The sequence below is a fragment of the Pieris rapae genome, chromosome 10 (genome assembly GCF_905147795.1).
Source record: "Pieris rapae chromosome 10, ilPieRapa1.1, whole genome shotgun sequence".
NCBI lineage: Eukaryota > Metazoa > Arthropoda > Insecta > Lepidoptera > Pieridae > Pieris > Pieris rapae.
This window is the reverse complement of record NC_059518.1, coordinates 547,900-572,969: the sequence shown is the minus strand read 5'-3', so window position 1 is coordinate 572,969 and position 25,070 is coordinate 547,900. Positions and strand designations below refer to the sequence as shown.

The following is a 25,070-nucleotide window of genomic DNA, read 5'->3' as shown; positions in this document are numbered from 1 at the left end:
TGGACTACCAACTGTTCTGTTTTGGCCTTTTTTATACTTTCCATGATCTGTCATCTCCTGGTTGGCCCTAGGATTACGCAGTATTTTCCGTTCTTCTCCTCTTTCACGGTTATCGTCCAAGTCTCACAACACTGGATAATTTCGTCTTCCCTACTATACGACGATACAATCCATGTACCAATATTTTTCAGTTTTTTTATAGGTAGTATTCCTCATCTGAATATAAAAATCGTTTTTACAACGAACTCCCATGGGAAATTAGTGAATTATCAAACTTAGCGATTAAAAAGAGTGGCGGAAAGTTTCTTGACAGTTCTTCGTGTCCGAACTAGTAGCAAATTTAAATTTAGAATGAATTTAACTTCTTTTCTGCCGTTCATAAGTGTACCAATATAAGTTAATTTTGACGTTGACTTTGAACATCATTTGGCCGATTATGCCTATTCTTATATCGTCAAACGTTGCGTGTTTTACTTCCAATCTCTTGCATTTATTTGTGGCTACTATGATCGTTATTGGTATGTGGAAAATCCTGGGGCTGTTGTATTATTGGTGTATATATTGGTGTTTCTGTCACTGCTGTCTTAGGCTCGCGCGTCAACAAGCAGCGAATGAACGCTTTGTTCAAATTCACACTGAAAGTTCCCGAAGACTATTTTCGCGATTCTAGCCTGCTTAAGAGAACTAATTACAGAATTTTATACTCCGTAGAGAGCAAAGCAATGCCTATGTAGTTTTGAAAAAAGTCATTTTAAATAAAAACCCAAATAAAAATAATATTATATTTCTGTAAAATCAGCGCAATAGTTGTCAGTATATATATTAGAATAACGTCGATAATATGTAAAAAAAATTTATCCATACTTAATTTCATTTAAACGATCTCATTTGTTATATGCGAATGTTTCCGGTGAACGACTGCTTTTTAATTTAGCCCGAATTAACATATTCCTTATATTTAATGATTTAATAAGTGATAAATATAGAGTGTATGAGCCAATCTGCTGTAAGTATTGCATCATTTGACCATATTTTATTACGATACAATTTGTCGTGATAAAAAGGGGTTTTGTCCTAAAGTAAAGACAAGATGAATAAATAAATTGAAGGTAACGTCAGAAGCTACTCATAATTTTTTAATTTTATTACCTCATTCCCGTTGATGTCATTATAAATATCATTTATTGATTTTTGTACTGACAAAATAATATCAATATCTGGAAATAGATTTTAATTTGAACTTTACATGACAACAAAACAATAAAAGATCATTTTTTCTTAGATCTTTGACTTTGATTTTAGACGATTTGACCAATCTCAAAGAAAAGGAACGCGAAATCTTTTCGGCTACCCCATTATGTATTTGTTTTCACATCAGGTCAGGTAACAGAATTTAAAATGCTTTGACTTCTTTAGATTAGTACCTATGGACAATAAAATATAAATTATTTATAAAAACATTTAAAACTTTAATCTTAAAGTTTTTTTAACATCTATGTAACATTAGCACTGACAAATATTTTATTATGTATGTTTCCCAAAAATATATTAATTATTGTTAAATTATATGAAAATAATGTAGGGTGGCGACATCTGTACGAACATTTATAAAACTACCTTGTAAACTGTGCTTACTTTCGCCTACTAGTTTTGCCCTCAGCGTGTTATTCAATCAGAAAGTTTGCTCGATGGAGGATAGATGGCGGTAAAAACAATTAAAAAAGTATAAAAAATCGAAATTTATTTTTATTGTATATGAAATATTATATTATATAATACAGTAAAACAAGACATATTTTAGGTGCTCTAACATATTTTACATTAGATGCACACATTTGATAGGAATGGACTATGGGCACAGTCATATATTTCACAGTCTTCGTTTAAAATATTTTCTTAAACGAAAAATCGTCATCAAAACACCCAAAGGTTTACTATTTAACTATCTTTTACTTAAAACCTTTTAATTTTCTATCCATTTATAAGTTAATATAGTTATAAACATAGCTCGTCGTTTTAAGTAGTTATCAGTTGTAGCTAAATTCAAATTTAATATCATTGCTTCTAAATTTAACTGGCAATAAACGAGTATCTTCTGTTGAATTAAATGTGTATCACACGTGTGAACAAAATCCAGCTTTATAATATTCATTGTAGTGTAAATCTCATGTTATCGCTTCTTATTCAAATAGCCAATTAATGATTTCGCTTCGACTTTAATTTCGGTCGAAAAATTTACATATATTCCAATTACGTACTTTCGATAACTTTTACCCTCGCGTAAATACCCTTACTTTCACAACATCATACAACTACTACTACTAGGTACTACTTATTAAAATGTATTGCAAAAGTTTGAACCTTTTTGTATATATTATGCATGAAATTCCATTTTTGGCTATATCTATAGTGTAATTGTTGTTTTGTTTTCATATAAGTAATTTATGTTAGTTAAAGGACGGCTAAATAAATGAGTCAATAAGTTTGTTGATTTCGCGAAAAGCAAGGATTTTTTGCTAATTACATAACAAGTCTTCAGAAAAGATGCTTGTTGCGTACTATATTAGCACTGTCCATTGAAAGTAGGGCGGTGGAACTAAGTTGGTATATTCACACGGTCGGCACTAAAATTTGACCTTGTGTTGTATGGTAATTACTGAATCACTGTATGGGATACTTGATGGATGATATAAAAATATAGACCTTTACTAATTTAATAAATCGTTTGCATTAAACATTTTTCTTATACAACTATACGACGTATAAATTAAACACGAACCCTCAAGACTAACCAGGATCTATGAACTCAGATTTGTGCATATTTTGAATTGATCTTCTTTGCTTGACCTACGAATTTTCAGAAAACTATTTACGTCTAAAATAAAACGCGAATTGCGGTCTAACAACCTTTTAAAGGAGTCTATTATAGACATATTATGTTAGTTTGATGTTAAGTGCCAAATGTTGCAAAAAATACACTGTTTTAAATGGACTAATATTTAGAACTAGCCTAAGGAAACGCTGCCTGCAATAATACTACAACGCCACAGGGATTTTGTTATTTACATTAAGAAACTTCAACACCAATGGAATTGCGTTTTAGTTCTTAATTTAACGATGATTTTATTACTAAAATATATAGACCCTTTGTTCAGTAAACATTCGAAAATGTCTAAGAAAACATTAATCAAAAGACCAAAATAGGCCTATTAAAATTTTCCAACTTTTTGTCAACATCATCAAAAACAAGTAATTCTCTTCACTTTTAAGTAGATAAAATAACAAAAAAAAATATATATATAGTTCCATTAATTTATGTTTGTGATTTTGGACGGTTCAAGGGTTGGCGCAGGTTGGTAAAAATTGTAATCAAGAGTTACTTTCAAGGGTGCATGAAGACCGCTAATTCGGGACCACTCACAAACTGAATCTAGCGCTACAGCATCTGCTGTAACTTGCCTCTTCACCGATAACGACTGCATCTAACTTACCAAAACAAATACCGTTTCGATCTCATTCAATATTTTATTGAGTTCGCTCTTCGCCGGAGAGCGACTTATTACTGATGCATTGCTTTAATGGCATACTTAGAGAGGATTAAAGGCCAGCAAAGGGCTTTCTGTTAATTTTGTAAAGGCCATCAACATCCCAAGTACTTTATAAGTACACTAATTTCAAATAAAGAATTAACTTAATTTATTTATTTACAGCAAACAACCATGGCCAGATTGAATAATTATTTTTATTACAGTTTTATTAAAGTACTTGGGATGTTGATGGGTTTTCTAATTAATTATTATTAAAAGTATTTTCTTCTTCCTGAAAAACTTGTTTTCACCAAATCCAGATATCCAGATAGACTGAGCAGAGAGCATTCTGATGAACAACTTAGGTCTATAGTTGCTCGCCTCATATTTTTAAATCTATTTCCCAGTGTTTTTTTATGTATAGATTTTTTTTGCTCTTCGTGCTTTTAAATATAGTATAAAATATTCATCAAGTTCAAATTAGTGTGCGTTGGCAAGCTTTTGGCAAATAAAATAAGAATTTAAATGACTCAATAGTTCAGTAGACTTTATTCGTTACACATAAATACGTATGTTTCCTCTCTTTGTAATAATCAATAATGGATTTTCAACTATAAATACAACATATTATAAATAACGCTACTACACACCACACAATATATTAATTGGTTCTGAAAAACTTTTTAAATGAAATGTATACGCAAGTTTTGTGGAAATTGCGTATGAATGTATTATTTAAAACGTAATGTCTTGGATTTTTTGTTAGCTTCTGCAACTGTAAGTCTGTCAGTTAAGCCAGGCTGTTTTTTGCTTCTCGTAGTTAGACCAATTTGTTTAAAAAGTTGTGTAAAAGGTTTCGTAAATACTTTCGACAACATTACACCTGCACAATTGGCTTTAAATATTTATTTGTATCTTTTTTTTGATCTATAGCAAAAAACCCCAACAAAAATGTTATTTTATTATTGGTATTAACACAAACATTTTAAATTTCTAATTCAATTGCAAATTAATAATTTTGAATGCGTTACTAACATTTCAGTTAAGATCAAATGATGATTTAAAGTTAAATTTAAAATCTTGCAGGGTTAATGACTTATTTTATTTAGAATAATTTTCGAGAATATCGGGATATTTGCTGTATTAGCAGGCAAAGCAAATAGGTGATCAGCCATCTGTTGGCACACCCGCCTATTTTTACTATCTATCTATTTTTACGTCTATCCTTATACTATTTATACATACAAAGAAACAAAAAGTAAGTAAGCAATAAGTAACTAGGCAATAGGCCTTATCACTAACAAGCGATTTCTTCCAGACAACCCTAATATGGAACAATAAAAAAAAGAATACCTACAGAGGGTAAAGTACAAGAAATGCATAATTAATTAACAAAAAGATAATAAAAATAACATGCAACTATAACTAAAATTAAATAAAATAAAATCAAAAAATATATAAATAATAGTATATATAAGTAGTAGCTAATTACGAGGCAGAAGAAAAATGATCAAAGATTTTTGAGCAAGTGTTTAATGCGCGCCTTGATAGCAAGACATTAGTACACAGCCGGGATTCAAATCTACGACCTCATGGATGTGATTCGCACGCTGTAGCCACTAGGCGAACACTGCTGAAATAATATAACGTTAGAAATAATATACATTTTAATTTGTATTAAGGTTTTATTAACTCGACCTATTTTATCATAAGATTATTTATTGCAAATTAAGCTAGTACCTCGATTTGTGTTAAAAACTACCTATTTACGAATGAGTAAGCTACTATGTGTGGTGTAATCAGTAGCTTATATAAACTGTGCTACGGATCTTTTATTATCAGTGTTATTTCTACTCCCAGTGCTACTGAAGACGAAACCAGTGTTACAATGCTTAGTGTTCAAGTAAGTGTAGTGTAAATTTTAGTTTAATAATAGTAGTTTTGTTACTATATGGTGTTTTTTTTTAAATACATGACATTTATCGGGTAGAAAGTATAACATTATAAAGAAAACTTTAATAGTACATAAATAAATATCTCTCTCTTTAGTCGGCAGCTCATTTCTGAGCGTCGTGGTCAGCAACGAAACATTTAGCGCGGACTATCTGCTTCCACCGGTTTCTGTCCAGCGCTTCTCTTATAACATTGTATAGCTTTGAAGACGATGAGTCTTTCACTTGATCGGTCCATCTGGTTGGTGAACGGCCACGTGATCTTTTGCCTTCTGTGTTACCAACCACGATCAGCTTCTCCAAGTTCTCATCGCCTTTGCGCATTGTGTGGCCGAAATACGATACGATTCGCTGTAGGCATACGGTAGACAAGCGAGTTCGTATGCGAAGTTGGGTCAGGATTGATGTGTTGGTGCGCTTTGCAGTCCACGGTATTCTGAGCATTCGCCGCCAGCACCACATCTCAAAGGCATCGATTCTTTGTCGTTCTCGAGCCAGGATGGTCCACGTTTCTACTCCATACAGGAAGATAGGGAAAACCAGAGCCCGTATCAGTCTTATTTTAGTTTTGATGCCAATTCCTCTTTTCTTCCAGATGTTGCCTAAACGTGTCATGGCATCCTTAGCCATGCCGATTCGCCTTTTTATTTCGGGGACAGAGCTGCCGTCGTTGGAGATCTGGGATCCAAGATATATAAAGCGGTCTACGATATTAATTCCAGGAATGTTACAAGTGACACGTGGAAGCTTACTGGCTCGATCCACTAACATCAGTTTAGTTTTTGTTCTGTTCACTGCGAGGCCTATGTTTGTGCTTTCTAACTCGAGTCTTTGGAACAGTTCTTCCATATCTTAATAATCATAAATAAATATAGGCATTTAAAAGAGATAAAAAAGATGTCCCTGTCATCGTCATTTTATATTTTAAGAAGTTTTTTTATTAAATAAAATCCACAATATGAATGAACAAAACTATAAAATGTCGTTTAAAACTTTGAAATTAGTTGACTGTATAAATCAGAAAATAAATAATTAATACACATGTAAAAAAATATAATTCTAATATTTAAAAATCACCACATGTAAAATATGGTCAGTGATCTTAAGCAAAGGATAATATTTATTTTACTTGGCTAAAAATATGTTATTCTTATCATGGTGTTTGTATTTTTCAAATGCTTGAAATTTATTAATAATTCTTACTTATTTTAAGAAGATCTTAAATAAACTGGCATTTAAAGCAATACCAACTACAGTCGGCACGAAAAAATAAACGGCGTGGAAGATATACACACGCACATACACAAATATAGTTTTTTTTTTATTAATAATTGGTCAGTTACTTAAAACATAGGTAAAAATCTTGCTTACAAAAAACGTAATCGTAATGAAATGATTGTCCTTTATTGCTTCTATTAATAAAAACAAACACAAAAATAATAATAAATTAAACAGCAGTATTTCTATCTCTCTAAAAGATTTCACAAAATTTGAAATCGCAAAACACAAGTTATAATAACAATATAAACAATTTGCAGAGTTGTCGAATAAATGATAAACGTTATTTGCTACTTCATTTCATTAATACCAAAAAATATTTACCTCTAATTTTCTTATATTGACCATAAAGTCACTGACGAATTATAATGACGTAAAAGTTTTGTCAATACAACAAAAAAGCTAATTTAGCAAATCCCACGACAGTTGTTTTTCTGCATAGAATTTGGTGGCGATTTAACGATTTATTGGTCTGTATAAGTAAGTAGGTTGCTTGACATTCGCCATCAACTCCAAAGACATGCCCAATAGCATACTGGTCTACTCTCCAACCATTTAAATAAGTGCTGATCATAGAATAAAATACTTTAGTGCATTGGAGTACGCCAAAACGCAAGCTTGAAAGTCGCTTATGGTCTAACAATCAATCAACACAGTTTTCTTCCCTGAATTAAACTAAAAACAATAGATATACTATACTTTGATATGGGTAGGCCGTAACACTAAGCTTATATGACATGACACATATGTCGAATTTTTACCCACGCAACAATAGTAAAGTGCAAGTGCCTTGATAAGCGGAAGTCGAACGCATTTATCATTTATTACCTATAAACTTCCTGCGTTTGTTTTTTGTGAGCCATTGTTATATTTCAAATCTTAAACGTAACATAAACTGCATTTTGAGACGCATTGTTTTGTCGTGTACTTTAAAGCAATTATTACTGACCTTACTCTTTATATTTAACTTGCTCCGCTACACGGTTCTGTCTGTATTACGTGATTTTAAATAGGATAGATAACTGGATGGACGTTTAAATAATTTATCAGTCTAAATGATAATTTTGTTTATGAGAAACTTAATATTTATTTATTTCCTTATTTTTTATTCTTACCAATACTAATACAATATAAATCTAAAAATTAAACAAAAAGGAACGAGAAATCATAAAACGAAAATGAGCATAAAAAAATAGTAAAATTGATTTCTACACAAATTTAGATCGTTACTTTAAAAAAAATTGGTCATCACTAATCGACCGTCTGTAACATTTTAAATTAAATTCTTTTATAGAGTTTGTAGTTTAATTTATAGATTAATGTAATCCTTATGTACTAAATTCCTAATATGGTATTATTTTATTTCAGGTTGTTGGTCTTTTTGTTTTGTGTGCAGTTGTTCACTCTGGTTCTATTGGCAGAGCAGGTAGAAGGGGATATCGATTAGCGGACATTCAAAACTATCCAGAGTATAACCAAGTAGCTGTTCCAGTGCCTTCAGCTGGATCTTACAACGTAAGACTTCAAACAATATATTTTATGTTCATTCATTACAAACATGTCAATTTTTATATCATGATAATATATCCCATTCATCATTATATCATATTCTATCATTTTAATTTCTTAAATTATTATTAATAAATTTTTCATATAAAAATTATGTATTATATTATGCCCCCTGCATAAGAATGTTAGGAATGGTGGGACATATGACAAAAATGGTTGGGAAACACTGTTCTATAACCTGTTCCATATTAATAAGATCTGGTATTATAAATACATTCAGAACAGCAAAATATCACACACCGTGACGTGTTTTGCATCACCGTTAATATGCGTAGCTCCGTAGACCGTAGTAATTCACGTGTTGACAAACTTTATGCAAGATCGGAAAATGCCAATTACAGTGCGATGAAATCGAAACACTTTTAATGCCAAAATATCAAGTCAAGCTTAAGATATAATTTAAAAAAATTCCTGCGTACAAAGTACACATCTCAGAAGTGAAACTTCTTTGTAAATTAATTATTACTAAGGTAAAAGCCAGAATAGATGATCATGTATATGATCACTCCATGTATTTGTATATCTATATTCACACTGTATACGTGCTAAAGAAAACATAATACTAGAATTTTCCATCTAAAGTTCTAATATGTAACTAGTAAACGAATAGATCAACCAATAGCGTGTATTTTTTCTTGATGTCCCTTTCTCATTCTCTTTCAATCGGTCTCAATCGCTCTCTCCCTTTTCTTGACAAAAACGCTGCAAATATTCGTGACGTTCTGTAAAAATTTTACCCTCTTGCGCCTGAAGAACTTTCACATCAAAAATCGTCTATGCATTTTAGGAACGTTGCCTTCAGTTAGGAAGTTGGTAATAGGAAATGCACTTGCGTATCTGCGAACATACACCATTAAGAGCATAAATATTATACTAACATTTTTTTTAAATTACTTTTACTCATATAATAGGTATGTATAAACGTGGTCCTAGAGTGAAAGGCTTTTTGGCCGCAAGCTATGGGGTAGTCAGGTGAGATGCGGCCTATTAATAATACACCTGTCTAGGTGCCTGTTTAACCACTACTTAAAGCCTATGTTATATTCGCTGGAGACGATTGCATGCATGCTTCATGACGCATTTTTATAGAGATAATGATACCATTGTATGTTTGTTAGATTACATGCTCTGTATCTATAATATGATATTTGATTTCTTATGATTCATATTGATGACTCATTTAACTATCTGGTTGTTCATCAAATTAAAACTGAATCACATAGTTTTTTAGATATAACTTTAATTATTTCGCAGTTTCCATTGCGATATAACATAAAAGAGAGAAGAGAAGAATTATTAATTATCTATCCAACGTTATGCAAGTAATTATTGCATAGATACAAGAAAAAAATAAGTTTTCTGTATACATTTCAGTCTCCTGCAAAATATCAGTATGATTACTCAGTAAGTGACCCCCACACCGGAGACCACAAAGCTCAATGGGAGACTCGAGAGGGTGATGTTGTCAGAGGTAAGAGATATCTAAGAGTTTCCAAAAAAAGAACAGCTCGTTCAACTAATCATACAAGGCAAAGTGGTAGGTAGAAGGAGACCTGGCCGCAGACGCAGGTCCTGGTTGAAAACTTGAGAATGGTTTGGTCAAAGCACCAGGCCATTGTTTAGAAGCGCGGCATCCAAAATTAAACTAGCCGTCATGATCGCCAACCTTCGCAAGGAGATAGCACTAAAAGATGCTGAAGAAGAGTTTACCTCTTGTTTAGGTTTTTTTTAAATAGGAGGCAAACGGCCATAACCCTTACCTTATACTCACATTGAAGGCTCGCAGGTGCGTTGCCTGCCTTTTACGACTTGTTAATTTGAATAACGCTTGTTTGTGTAATTTTTATAAGATATTATTTTAAGAGTGAATGAACTTTAATGTAGACTAATAGATAAAAAGCCACATATTCGAAACCAAAACCAGTCAAAATCACGCGACCAACGACGAGATACGGGATACCCACCATGGGTTCACCATGTGAAGAAGAAGTGCTTAGTGTACCGTGTGTTATAAATTATATTTATGACTACATACTCGCTACAGCATACTGTAATATGTTAGGATTTCAATAGATAGCGATATAGATATTTATCAGTTGAGAACCTGGGATGCCTTATTATTTTAGATAACTAATAGCATTTAAATTTAAATATAATAAGGCATCCGGTTCTCAGAAGTTAAATATTTATAGCGCCATCTATTGAAATCCTAACATATTATATAACTTTCTAAACCAACTGTATTTACAGGCGCATATTCGCTAGCAGAACCAGATGGTAGCACTCGCATAGTGGAGTACACGGCAGACAAAATCCATGGATTCAGAGCAGTCGTTCGAAAAATTGGTTTCGCGCCACATCCACAAGGTTACAAGGAATTGAATTCAGTTGATTATTACGGTTTTCACTAGATGGCGTTATTTCAGTGTAACAATTACTGTAACTTTATATTTAGGATTAAGTATTTATTTATGTTAGTTCAATAAATGTTTGCATTTTAAAAGATGTTTTTAAAAGTTAATCAAATACTATACTAGATACGGGTGTTGCGGCGTGGTTGACTTTGTAACTTGGTCGGCCACGATTTTAGCAAGTACATTACATTGATCTGTAATTTTTGATGTGGATATAATGTTGTCTTCTTTATTCTCGTTGGTAAAGATACTTTTCGACAAACAGCAATTGCAAAGCATATGGCTGGGAATACCAATAGCGGAAAGGTAACACTGAATCTCTCTATGATCTCTTTTTCAAAATTAACGCCTTTAAGAAACCTACATGGTCAAATAATAACTGCCAATCGCTTATAACTGATAACGGTTGTGAAGGTATGGGAGAAAGAGACGTAAGTCGATTAAAGGCTTCTATTATTTCGACACCATAAGTAAAAAATTAAGATTCCATAGTGAAATTTGGAAGAATAGTTTCAACTGTTGTTGTTCAATGCTTGCTTTCGTCAAAAGTGGTAAAAAAAAATATTTAACTAACAAGCATTGCGTGTGAAATTCTCCAATGTGTTTTTTAAGGATATTGTGTGATTTCATTCAGATAAAGTGATTTTTATTACACTAAGTCACTATATTCAAATTTTACTATTGACCTCTATGTGCGCCTTTTACACATACTTGTACGGGGAAGAAAAACATCGAATCCAGCATATTTTGGATCCAAAAAGTGACAGCCACACATTTGATTTGGAAAACCTGTTTGCATATTAGAAAAAAAAACAAACGATCACGACATATATACAGAAATATTTAGCTATTAACACATTTTGGAAGGTCGGTATGGAACTTAGAATTATTATTCTACTCAAACATATACGTCTTGATTGACATGATCAGATAACAAACAAAAATCAATAAGGAATATTAAATGATAATTAAAACAGTTTCCTAATATTAGGTATATAATAAATTGAAAATTTAAATTAGTTTTAAAACACGCTAATAAATTATAATGAAAAATTATTGTTGATTACGATTACGTCGCTTCGTATCGCCAATAATGTCTATGCATTTGATCAAGGAAATTAAAACGATCTAGGCATATTACTATGCTAGGCATATTGATTGATAATTCTGTCATCATAAATTCTTACCGTTACCATTAATTTAACTTAATTAATCGTAGGAACTATTTTCAGTAGTAATAATACATGTTTGTATATAATATTTTTAATTCATATTCCATTTAATAATAGGGATATTCATTACGAGTAATGTTAAGGTTATTATTTTAAAGAAACAATGTATTTTAATAAATCATCATATTTGTATACCTATTATATGTATATATATATTGAATATATGTACTAAATCATAATAATTGATGACCCTTTCTGTATAATTATGTTTTGCTCTAATAAAAAATTATGAATACTTAAGTTAAAAAATGCAATTAGACGGATGTTTTATAAACATAGTCCTCATAATATTTAAAAGTTTTTAGATACTACGCATTCAAAAATAAGCTAATTAAGACTAATCAAGTTCAAGATACATTCTTTTAAGTGTTAGACTGCACACATCACACAAAAAGTATACAAATTTGTGTGCAGATGCTCAAATTCGTATTAAATCACCTTAGATTCAATTGGAACATGAACAAATCTTCAACGCATTAAGTTTTTTAGTCAGCTCCAAATTAGGAACAAAATTACGGTGAATTTGTGAATGTATAGCAAACTGTAATGATTGATTTAAATCTTGAGCCTATTAGTCAATTACTTGTCTATGATCAAAAACACAGACTGCATCCGTGTTTTTGATCAGATTATAGTGCCACGAGTTTATTTTAAGGAACAAATAAGATTTATCGCCCTAGACAAAGTTGCAAATAGCTAATAATATTTGAGGATTCATTAATATTTATACGAATAATGGAACGTTGCAGACTCAGTTCAATTATTTTCCTCATGTTTATTCAGTGGTTTCTATTAAATTGACTAAAACGTGATACGATCAGTAACGGTATATCCGTATTATCACATCATAATGAATGCTCATTTGATTAAAATATTATGGCTATCATAGTTACATCATCGCAGTATGAAGAAAAGTCGTTTTCCGCCAGCTTATGTTGTCTCCCGAAGTACGGAATGTCATCCTCATAAACGTCTCCTTTGACAATCTAAACGATGTTCTGCTGAAATGACCATGTCAGTTGTTGAAAACCTATTTTACGGCTACTATTATAGAAAAGAAACACTAATTAGTAATTATACGTTGTTGTGATGATTTAAGGCCTTAGCCCAGCACGAATTGTTATCAGTGTCTCGGGGTTGACTGCGGTGCGCAATGGAGACCTGGAGCACTGAGGCTCACCGGCCCGTAATAACAATTAGTTATGAAAAACTTTAAATTAATGTAGTTTTATAAAAGTTTTTTCTGAAATGGATTACTTGGCTTGCGATAAAATATATCGTGTAAATTTTAAAATCGTGTTCTATATAAATATACAACATAAAATTAAATTTAAAATACAATGAACTTTTTTGGAGTTTGGCGACCATAAAGGTTCTTATTTCTATAAATGAATATCATCTCAATCATTCCATTAGTCCCATCTTTTGGCTAAAACTCATCGACGTCCAGATAAAGAATATTTGTAACGAAATTCATAGGTTGCTTAATCAAAATCAACTGTCAATGTTTCATGTACATCATTGTATTATGGTCTGAATATATTTGGCCAAGATATATTGTAAAAGTGCATCTTTTTCGGCATCTACCACTTTTTCGTATTTTGTTTGACTTTTAATTTTTCATCAAATAAAATCCTAATTAAATTGGATGTACATATTGCTTGTAAGTTTAATATGTAATACGGATTTATAAGAACAAATAGAAAAACATAAATAGATATTCCAGTAGTGCGTACATATTTAGTCATTTCTATGCACGCTAGACGCTCTTATTTTCTACATTAAATTTCCTCTTATGTCTTAAGTCGTAGCCAGCATACCAATTACTATTCGTTACAGGTAGAAAGTAGCTAGGAATTTATTGTAATTTAAAAATTATTAAAAAAAAAGACAATACTTTAACAAAATAAACAATTTAGCAGCAGCAATTAAACTTGTGTCCTTGCTTCAGCTTGGAACTCTCATCCCTGAGGTTGTAGGTTCGATCCCCGACTTGTATAGACTTTCTTCGTATGTTCGAATTTAACATTCGCTCGAACGGTGAAGGAAAACATCGTGAGGAAACCGGCTTGTCTTAGACCCAAATAGTCGACGGCGTGTGTCAGGCACAGGAGACTGATAACGTCCTTGCCTGAATATCTAAGGTCGCGCCTGATTTATTTTTATTTTTATTAATAATAATTATTATTTATTCATTGCAAGAATATGGTACAAAATGTCAAGGTGGTTCAATTAACAGTCGTTCGCATATTCTGCCACACACAGTGGCGCGCAAATTTATCTTAGTTTAGATTTTACATTAGATATAAACTATTTTATTAACCTCGGGTGCCCCTTAATTTATACATTGTTTTTAATTCTGCAATTCAAATTATTGCGAACTTCATTCATCAGAAGATAACTTCAATAAAAGTTTTGCTTCAAAAAGAGCAAGCAAGAAAATTTTCTATTTAAATTAACCTTTACAAACTCATAAGTCTCAAATATCTATAAAATATTTCAGACTACCGGCCTGTCCCACGTTTTAGTAATTACGACATTTATTTCTATTATTTGGAAGTAAATAATTAATTGTTCGTATATAATGTAGCCCCTTAATGGTAAATCAATTTTTCTAATAAAGCTTAGCTTTGATTTAATTCGTAGTTTTTGCAAGATTACAAACTTCCTCATCATAGTTTTAAATAGTAAAATTGAGTTAAAATCATTGATTAATTAAATGATATTATCTATTGGGAAGCGTTTTCATCCGGGGTTGGATAACATTGTGATTCTAAACAATAAAATAATTAGTCTAGCCACCCTCTAGTGATTTTTATTGTTGTGTGCGTAGACGCACGTGAAGTCAACGATGTGTGAGTTTATAAATAGGTGAGTGGTGGAGATTGGTGGCCATCTTCACGTTCAACCTTGGATAATGGACAGGTTTATGTTGATTTTCGCGAAGAAATAACTTTGTGATTGTGAATGATAAATCTTCAAGTGATTTTGTGATGATGGCAAATCTAATTCATTTCTTGGTAAGTGATCGAATAACGCAGATTTATTTTTTATAAATAAAATTGATACGTATAGAGTTTATTAAAAAAGTATTTTTAAATTATTTATTGGCAAAATATTTTTAATACAGGTACTTTTTGGATGTATACTTATGTGTATATGCCAGGATTACGATGTACAAGAAACCTTAAGTCAAGAACAAAGTGAAGTGAGTATTTAAAGTATTTCAATTAAATTCCCGTAAAGTCTTATATCCCTTAGTATTTTGTCACAACACACATACATATATTGTTTACGATAGGTTTAGTATATTATACTTCTAATTCAAAAAGAAAAATCCCTTCTTTTTTCATTATAACATTCAAATACACGGTTACTTAATTAAATAATAAATGTAATTAAAATAAAAATACTTTTTCACATAATTGATAATTATTTTAATATGACTGTATTACCTTTAAATTCTTTTAATAATTAATGACTTTAATAAAAAAACTTAACTTAAAATATATGTATTGTCTTTGAATAGTTAAATTTTTTGGAAAATATTTTTCAACAATACAATAAAATTTAGTTTATATTCTTTGTGACTTTTCCTACAGCGTATCCTGAGAGAAACGAGCATAATTTTAAATCCCATGCTGTGTATTTGAAACCTGAGATTATGTAATAAATATTTACGAACTTGTGATCTAAACTTCTATGCAAAATTCAAGTTAACCTTTAATTAATTTGCCTATAAAGGAAGAAAAAAACAGATGAAATGTGCCGCTTTTGCTATCTTTACGGGAACTTATTTCATATTGGTTTTGAAATATTATTAACAAACCCACAATATTAAAATAAAGCCTACGTAATATGTCGAGCTTTAAATGCCTATCGAAAGTAAGTCAGTGTTGAAACATTCAACCAGTTGGTGTTGTTCACCCACTTTTCTCTTTAGCACATGTATTCACTATTAAATTAAACTTATATTACTGCAATGTAGATTTTAGATACAAGGTAATGCTATGAGGGCAAGTCAAGTCTGGCAAGTTTTGAATAGGGATCGATTCCTGGTCGGAACGCAGATATCGTAAACTGTTTTCTAATGCCCGTCTCTGGTGGTTTATGAGGTCATTTGTTGTAACATCTTAGAGGTTACAGGGTTTCTATGGTATACTATATATAATCTATATTTTAGTATCATATACAAGGCGTATAAATGTCGAATGCCTGGACTCTTCTACCATCTATCTTCTACTATCTTCTAATACCGAGAAGCTTGTACGAAAACGTCTTTAAGTTTAATAATATTTAAAAGGCCATAAACTTTTCACGTTCCTCACATCAACACGAACTACGCAAAAATCTCAGTTTTATGTCGCTCAGCCGAAACATAACCTTAAACTTAAAAAAAATAATTTAAGCCTTGTTTTAAAGTATTAAGAATTTCCTTAGCAGTAAATCATCTGTATCTGAGAAAACCCTCACTTTCACATATCACACAACACAGCTGAATTAGATATGACTGCGTACTTTACTATTGGCTATATCTTTAGTATAGATGTTCTATGTTATATATAATTTCTGTATACAAAGAAATAGTGTTTAAATGAAATGATTTCTCCACAAAGAAAAAGAGAATGCAGTAATTTGTCATATTAATTGGACTGCATATTAAATTGTTGCATAATTCACGCCTAATAAATACGTATGAAATTGAAAGTCAACGATCCGCTGTCATTGACATTGAATTGCGATGCGCACGTATCGCTCATCTTGAACTTGGGGATCGCGACATTTAAACGTGTTTGCAAACATAGCAACTAGTTTTCATGTGTAATTAAACTTTAATATGACGTACCCGTTTACGTCAAATACGTATTCGGTAACGTTAGGTTAAAATAGTTGGAATGAATCTTAAAATTTTGGCTATAATTTTAATGCGGTTCTTCTACAGTGAAAATTGTGTTTCTAAACAGAAAATACATAAAAACTTAGTTAATTGTAATGTTCTTTGCATTGTTATTGCACTTATATTCAAAATTACAATTTAGTCATATTGCGCAATTACAAAAAATCTAAACTTTAAATGTATTTGGCGTGACGAAATTGAAAGTGTCGAAAGTGCCTATTACTCTAATGAAACTGACAGTGATATTAACATCAATGCACTTATATTACAATTTTATTGAGATGATTAATAAGCAGTTAATTATTCATTTTATTCAACAGCCATTACACATGCGATGAATGTCAAAACGTAAATACGGGATTGTACACGCGATGTCTTAGGTATTTTCCTTTTCATAGACTATAATTAATTTCTTTTGTAGGGGAAATCTAGACTGGTGTTGGCCGAGGTTAGCGTAGCGTAGGTTCAGCGTGGAACTCTTATATCTGAGGTCGTAGGTTCAATCAATAAACTTTCTTTCTTTCTATGTCTGCGTTTAACATTCGATCGAACAGTGAAGGAAAAAATCGTGAGGAAACTTGGCTTAGACCCAAAAAGTTGTCGGAAAGTGATATGCAGCGGAAGCTGCATGCCTGTTGAAGAATGATTATACAACAGATACATGAATTAATCTGAGGACCAGACCTATTAAGTGCGCTCCTGATTTAATTTGATTTATTTTTTTACAGGGAAATCCAAGCTATTCGTTTGGTTATGGAGTCTCCGATGCACAAACTGGTGATGTTAAAACTGTATGGGAATCAAAGAACGGTGACACTTTTAAAGGTAATAAAATGCTCTATTTAATAAGACACCATATACATATTTTGCTTAATTTGTATGCCGCTGTAAGAGTTATAGAAATTGATTGTATTTTTTCTTTCAGGTCACTACAGCGTGATAGAACCCGACGGTTCTATGAGGACTGTAGAATATTCAGCGGGACCTGATACAGGTTTTACAGCTGTCAACATTGATGCTAACCAAAATGAACCACTGGATTCTCCACAGCCAAATCCAGATTTAATGGAAGACAAGGCACTCCGAGATTACGACAGATACTATGATTTCTCTGAAGACTCAGATCTCGACCCACCTTATAAAACGAATGAAAAGAAAAGAAAAAGGTATCCATATGAAACCCAATTCAACGATTATTCTTTTGCTAAGCGGCCCAAACATCCTTCAGACTTAGATGCAAGTGAATACACTCACAGCATTAGTATTAAGCATCCTCGTGATGATGGATTGGACTCCCCTCATAGTCACATGGGGTATAGCACAGATGCAAACTGCAATAAGAAACATAAGCCGGAAAGTAATTACTATGGGAATATAGCAGATTTAGATTTTAGAAAACAAAAATACCCACCTTACCAAGAACCAACCAAATATGATAGTGAAAAATACAAATCGGAGGCGTCATCTATAGATTCCGAGAAATATATCAATAGCTACAGACATGGTTTCAAACCTCTGAAACCTGATGAATATAATGAACCACAAACAAAGTACGGATATTCAAACCTTCACGATTTGCCACCACCAGAGAGTTATTCTGATTATTTGCCTCCTCGGCCCAAGAAAAAGTTTAGGCCACACAGAATTCCGGATTCCTACGATCCAGAGAACTTAGACGATTATGTTCTAGTTCCAAAAAGGAAATTGAAGAAACCTCAGCGTATAGTCGACGATTACCAACCAGAACCTGAGGAAGATTTCGACCATCGGATACCATACTCAGCCTATGATGATGAATATGAAGACGACCGGTACCAAAGACCGTCACGAGTACCCACAGGACCTCAAAAGGAAGAGAAAATTGTTAAAAAAATAGTGAAAAAGAAACCAGTTATAAATATCTTAGACATATTTGACATATAATACAAATTAGATTAAGCTCTTTGACTGTGTGAGTGTGTGTGATCCTATTTATATTATATTCAAGTTATTCTTAGTAATAAAATTGTTTGTTGAAATAGATTATCTCAATTATTCTTGTTTTAATTCGATTATTATTGGTGTGTGGTTTTAATTAAAATGCATTGTAATTATTATATTTTCACAAAATAAAACTAATTTACTTCATATACGTTACTAAACAACTTTTAAAAACTATAAAATTTAATACTGTTTAAAATAAGAGAATGTAAGGAATACTTGTATATTGTATGTCAAAAATTAAAGTGTTTATAGGTCCAATGAACAAAATGAAGGCTGTAGTAATTTACATAACATATGGTCCGAATAGCGTATCAGATAACAATTGTGTCCAATGATTAAACATTATCCACCTATTTGTTGTTATAATAATAGTTGCCTTTAATCGCAAAATTATTCCTTGGTTATATGTTTTCTTTCACTGCTCTAAGTGTTGGCTCTCATAACTGAGGTCGTAGGTTCGATCCCCGGTTGTGCACCAATGGAGTTTCTTTCTATGTGCGCATTTAACATTTGCTCGAACGGTTAAGGAAAACATCGTGAGGAAACTGACATGTCTTAGACCCAAAAGTCGACGACGTGTGTCAGGCACAGGAGGCTGATCACCTACTTGCCTATTAGATTTAAAAATGATCATGAAACAGATTCAGGAATCTGAGGCCCAGACCTAAAGAGGTTGTAGCGCCACTGATTCATTTTTTATTTTTATATGTTTTCTCAATCTAAATAAAGTTAAATAATATCTGAACAAAATGAAGTACCCGATTATTCAGATTATTTAAACTAATTATTAATATTTTAAAGATATTGTATTGCCTGATCAAGGAGCTTATAACACTTATTAACTTTTCATGTAAATAAAACATTCTTAATTATATTTTGTATTTTATTTTATTTTGTGCTTTAATTGTCACACAGTTTATAATGACAATCAGACGTATGAAAATATTTTATAATGACATGAGAAGTAAAGATGGAGCAGCGCTAATAAGATGCAACTTTCTCACAATCGAGTAGGCCGCAAAATTGCACATCGTATCACACAACTCACCAGGGGACTCTTTGTATTATATTATTATTAAGGTAGAAGGGTCCGCCAAGCATCTGCGAATATACAATGTAAATACATAAATATGTTGGAATAAAGAAAATAAAAATATTAAAAACTAAACCTAACACAGCAATTTTTAAGTGGTTTCTCATCCCAGTTTTATTGTAAATCCTACACAATCTGTTAACAAGATCGAGTATTTTATTATTAGATATAAAAATAACCATATTGGGTGGACAAAAAACTGAACTATTTTTAGTTTCTTTAGCTGATTTTCTCAGCCTTTTACACTAAAGAATACACATTTGGATATCAAAGCAAGAAGTAATAATATATTTTAATTTAAGTTAAAGTTATTAGGTATATTAGAATTAACTACTATTATATTTTAACTTATTATATAAGTCAGAATTATCATTAACTTAATAAATATGTCCAAAGCAAGAAGTTATCGCGTCAGTCAAACATCAAATACAAATATTAATTAAAATTTGACAAGTGCTTGCGCAAGCTCACAATGATAGTGAAAGTTACGAAACTGGAACAAGCGGGAGTGTTGCTCTCGTTTCGCTTGACAAGGACGTTTGGGTTATTTCTGATACATTTTTAACAGTTAGGTCGTTAAAACGGTAAAAAACTTATCAGAACCACAAATTATATCAATCAATCTCAAATACTATTTTTAATTTAAATCGATTTTTTTGTAAATAATTAATGAAGCGTTTCAGTAGTTCCAGAACTGAATTAGCAAACCAGACGTAGAAACAAGACTGATGTTGGGTGGGATCTTTAAATAAATAAGGCGTAAAATACAAGAACAATAATTCTGTCGGATTACATTGTCGTACCTATATTAAAGCCAACCCTATCTTATATTTTTATCAGCCAAATACGATAAAATTCGACACAATATCTCACGAATGTGTACTTAATGTATTATTCAACACATGCGACATTCACTTGTGGGCGCGCCCATGACACCGCTATTGTCGCAATGCACATGTGCAAATGTCGCTCTTTGCTCTCAATAAACCCTTTGTTTATAATGCATATGGAATATGGCGCTAATGTAACATGAATTTAAAGGCTTTATTTTGCATTTAACATAAATAATTTCTAATGTTTTAATATGTAAATAGATTTCTGTCAATTGTTTGAAGCACGCGAAGATGATCTTTCTACGGTGCTAGAAATCTTACGAAGTTAATCAGCAAATCACAAATATAAATAAAAAATGGTGTATATAAAAAATATCGACCAAGGCCGTTACGTTGCAACAACTTTACGGATATAGACATAACAGTTCATTTCATGGTCTGAGAATTGGTTATACTCTACACTAAACATTGTTACGATAAATCTCCAAATCAGGAAAATTACGCGAATATTTTTTCATTGCGTACACATACACACCCTCAGGGACACCCTATCTTTCACACCATTACACAATACGGCCGAATTAGGTATTACTTAATTAAGAGTATTGAATAGTTTTTTCCTTATGAATATATATAAATATTTGAACTGTAAATATTCTATTTTCTATCTTTTTTATGTTATATATAATTTATATTAGGCGCAGGAATACGAAATAAATAAGATAAGTAACATATTTTCTTGTCCAATATAACCTATACCAATATATTGGAGGTGTAAGAAATTCACTTTCGCATAATAACTACGCACGTATCATTTGCAAAAAGCACCTGTCACGAACAAGTGTAACACTTTACCAATTGCATAACTGGTTTTAATATTAATTTGACATCTTTTCATAATCAACGACTATACTGATATAGTATTATGTATCTGTGGCTTCGCCTGGATTGATTTATTTAAAATTTTGGCGTTCTATCGAATTAGTAGTAACTCTTCATGTAGATTTTTATTATATGATAGTTATCTAAAAGATGTCTTTAAGTATTGCGATACAGCGAGAAAGTTCTGCCAGCAATTAAAAGGCACAGAGCCATAGGGACCTGACATTGATATTTTAATTTTTTTTACTGAACAGGGGTAAACTGGCAGAAATATGAAATTTGACTTTATGTTCTATTAGTTTTTAATTATTATTATTATAATGTAAATTAAGAATATTGTAATTTTTGTGTTGGAAATAAATATACATATTCATTACCAATTGCTGTTTTAATCGGCACCTTCTTGATAAAACCTAAAATATTTGGTGTTAAGTAAATGGTTTTACGCTGTCATGAAAAGCGACAGTTGAGTACCAACTTTAGATAATACAACGCTATTGGATTTATTATTTTTTAATCAGATGGCTATTTTGCTTTCGACCGTGGAAAAGTACAAAAACCAGAACAAGGCTGGGAACTTAACCTGAGAATTTGTTTATGTTAATACGATAAACTTTTAGAAAGTTTTACCTTTAGTATAAACAATATCAGAAGAATGCGTAGAATATTATTTGAATGGCCGTGTACAAATATTTTATATAAGTTTATTGTTACAGGGGGCGTTCAGGAGGCTCAGATCTCACCTGATGTTAAGTGTTAACGCCGCCCATGGATACTCTCAATGCAAGAGGTTTCACGAGTGCTTTGTCGGCCTTTTAAGAATTGGTACGCTATTCTCTTGAAGGAACCTAAGTCCTAATATATAATCCTGGCATTAATCAGAAACAGCAGGAACACTAAAGTTGAAGTAAAATAAAATATGAAACCCAGACTGATAAGACGATCCCTTGATAAAAATAGAATAAGTTACTTATATCATGTATATGATTCTAAAACGGAATCTTATTTAAAGGGTTTAAATATATATTTGAGCAGTGTTGGCCTAGTGGCTTCAGCGTGCGACTCTCATACCGAAGTTCGTAGGTTCGATCCCGGTCAGATCAGTGCACCAATGGAGTTTCTTTCTATGTGCGCATTTAACATTTGCTCGAACGGTGAAGGAAAACATCGTGAGGAAACCGACATGTCTTAGACCCAAAAAGTCGACTACGTGTGTCAGGCACTGGAGGCTGATCACCTACTTGCCTATTAGATTTAGAAATGATCATGAAACAGATGCAGAAATCTGAGGCCAGGACCTAAAGAGGTTGTAGCGCCACTGATTTATTTATTTAAATGTATCTTTAAAACCTATATATACAGACAAACTTTCTCATTTACAATATTATGATTGGGAACTTGGAAATAAATTTGAATTCGAAATTAATTTATGACTTTCCGCGTTATGTATTAAACGTTAGTAATTATGATTTAACTTTATGTAACAGATTATGTCGTAAACGTCTAACTTTAACCCTAATAGAAACATTCCGGATAATTTAGGAGGACTTAGATTATTTAAAAATAAAAGGCAGCCTTATTATTTTGTTCAAAGTTATATATTGTTTTGATCTTTCATTAAAACATTTACCTGGGTCTACTTTTTAAGATCAATGTAATAAATGAATACTACGTTTTTACTACGTAACGAATACTACGTAATTAGTTACGAATAATTAATCTAATCTAACAACCTAGTGTAAGTTTATTTAATTTTGAGTTAACTAAGAAACTTAAACCATATAATATATATATTTTACACTTAATTTTGTTTAATTGGCTTAAATACTACTGCAGAGTGAAGCTGAACTGAAAAAAATATTGACAAATAGCAATTAGAACAGACGAAATGTACTCTCTGTATTATAGTGGCGGATCGGTATTTATGAAGTTGTATCACAATGACATAAAGCCTTATTAATAAAGCTTTTCAACTTACTTCATAGTATACTTTATGGCATAGATACCAGGATAAGTTAAGCAACAATAGTTAATAGTAATAGTATATAGTATATGGTAATAATCAACAACAATAATAGTAATATTATACTCTTAATTGAATTTATAAATGTCTTCAAGCATGAGTACAAACATGGATTTTTTTCCCCAATTAAAGGGTTGACATCTTAATTTAAAGGTGTTTTAAAAAGCTATTAATAATTATAATTTATTTTAACTGATATTTTTTCGCAATACAGCGAGTAAACAATAAAATAAATGTGTGTGCCCACACTGCCACAAGGATCAAACTTCTTCATTTTCTTTTAATTTTATATTTATACTTTTAATTATTAAATTTGCTATGTAGCTTAAGAATATTCTAAATACTGTATATTTGTGGGTTGCAAGTTATGTTTAAGTATATCCATTTCATAATATGTACTATAGCTAACATTAATCACTCAAATCTAACCTGGTTTTGTGTCTAAATACCTTATCAAGTGTGGTAATTAATTGGCTTTTAAAACTGCAATAAATAAACTCAAGACAATAAATGCGAGCAAAAAGCTAGTTGACGGCAACTATAGGTTTAATTTATTCAGAATTCTGTTTTCGTGTGTGTATTGGACAATGTGAAAAGTAATTCTTGGCTAAATTGTCCTCGCGTTGACCATAGAGTGGATATGACTGTGGTCTGACTTTAACTCGACTCGAACCGAATAAATTGTGTGATGTATTGTATGATATGTCTGTCATCATGCTAGAAACCGTTAATTTTTCACATTCAACGTATTCTATACAACATATCTAATACAAATATCTTCATTTTCATCATTAATAGGTATACAGCCCCTTCTGGGCATTAGTCACCTCAAGTACACCTTACCATCGCAAACTATGCAGTGATTCCTGCGTCTAACTTCCAACCCCTAGTGTTTCGAGGTCCTTGTCAACTCCATCCCACGTCTACCGGGTTTTCTCTTACCACAGGGTTGTGAGTTCAGTAAGGACCTTCTGTTTCCGCCGTCCGGTATTCGGTGCACATGCCAACCTGACGATGTTGGCCTCGTCGAGGATGTGATAAAGTTCTTCATTGTAGCGAATGCGCTAAAACACCGTCATCGCAAACAGGACCATAGATTCTTCGAAGAATCTTGCGTTCGAAAATAAGGAGAGAAATCTCGTCTTTCTTGCTAAGAGACCAAGTTTCAACAACCATAAGTGAGCACTGATCGCAGCAGAGTTTTGCACAGAAGAAGCTTGGTATTCATACTAAAAAGTCGCGTTCTGAAATATCTACGAAGAACAAATTATGAAATAGCAATCACAATATATAGTTAACCTTTACTGCAATTAACTGTTCAAGTTAAAATAATTTGTGATTGTGATTTAAAGTAAAAGATTATTACTTCAGAAACTAGTGTGCTGTA

The 25,070-nt window shown here is 31.8% G+C and overlaps 2 protein-coding genes across 2 annotated transcripts; both read left to right on the top strand.

The window, feature by feature from the left end:
• The first annotated feature begins 5,370 nt into the window (after window positions 1-5,370).
• Window positions 5,371-10,829, top strand: LOC110997954 (cuticle protein 7). The gene is made up of 4 exons (XM_022266356.2): window positions 5,371-5,430; window positions 8,126-8,272; window positions 9,701-9,797; window positions 10,577-10,829. The coding sequence occupies exons 1-4, from the start codon at window positions 5,416-5,418 to the stop codon at window positions 10,735-10,737; spliced, it is 420 nt and encodes a 139-aa protein (XP_022122048.2). The 5' UTR covers window positions 5,371-5,415; the 3' UTR covers window positions 10,738-10,829.
• A 4,041-nt stretch (window positions 10,830-14,870) lies between these two features.
• Window positions 14,871-18,832, top strand: LOC110997946. Its single transcript, XM_022266344.2, has 4 exons — window positions 14,871-14,992; window positions 15,103-15,180; window positions 17,598-17,694; window positions 17,795-18,832. The coding sequence occupies exons 1-4, from the start codon at window positions 14,966-14,968 to the stop codon at window positions 18,790-18,792; spliced, it is 1,200 nt and encodes a 399-aa protein (XP_022122036.2). The 5' UTR covers window positions 14,871-14,965; the 3' UTR covers window positions 18,793-18,832.
• Window positions 18,833-25,070: the final 6,238 nt, after the last annotated feature.

Bases quoted from the DNA above. Each gene is read 5' to 3' on its own strand.
- LOC110997954 (XM_022266356.2), top strand. The intron at 8,273-9,700 runs GTAAGACTTCAA...TATACATTTCAG, and splicing joins CTTCAGCTGGATCTTACAAC to TCTCCTGCAAAATATCAGTA. The intron at 9,798-10,576 runs GTAAGAGATATC...CTGTATTTACAG, and splicing joins AGAGGGTGATGTTGTCAGAG to GCGCATATTCGCTAGCAGAA.
- LOC110997946 (XM_022266344.2), top strand. From the start codon at position 14,966: ATGATGGCAAATCTAATTCATTTCTTG. The intron at 15,181-17,597 runs GTGAGTATTTAA...ATTTTTTTACAG, and splicing joins TAAGTCAAGAACAAAGTGAA to GGAAATCCAAGCTATTCGTT. The intron at 17,695-17,794 runs GTAATAAAATGC...TTTTTCTTTCAG, and splicing joins GAACGGTGACACTTTTAAAG to GTCACTACAGCGTGATAGAA.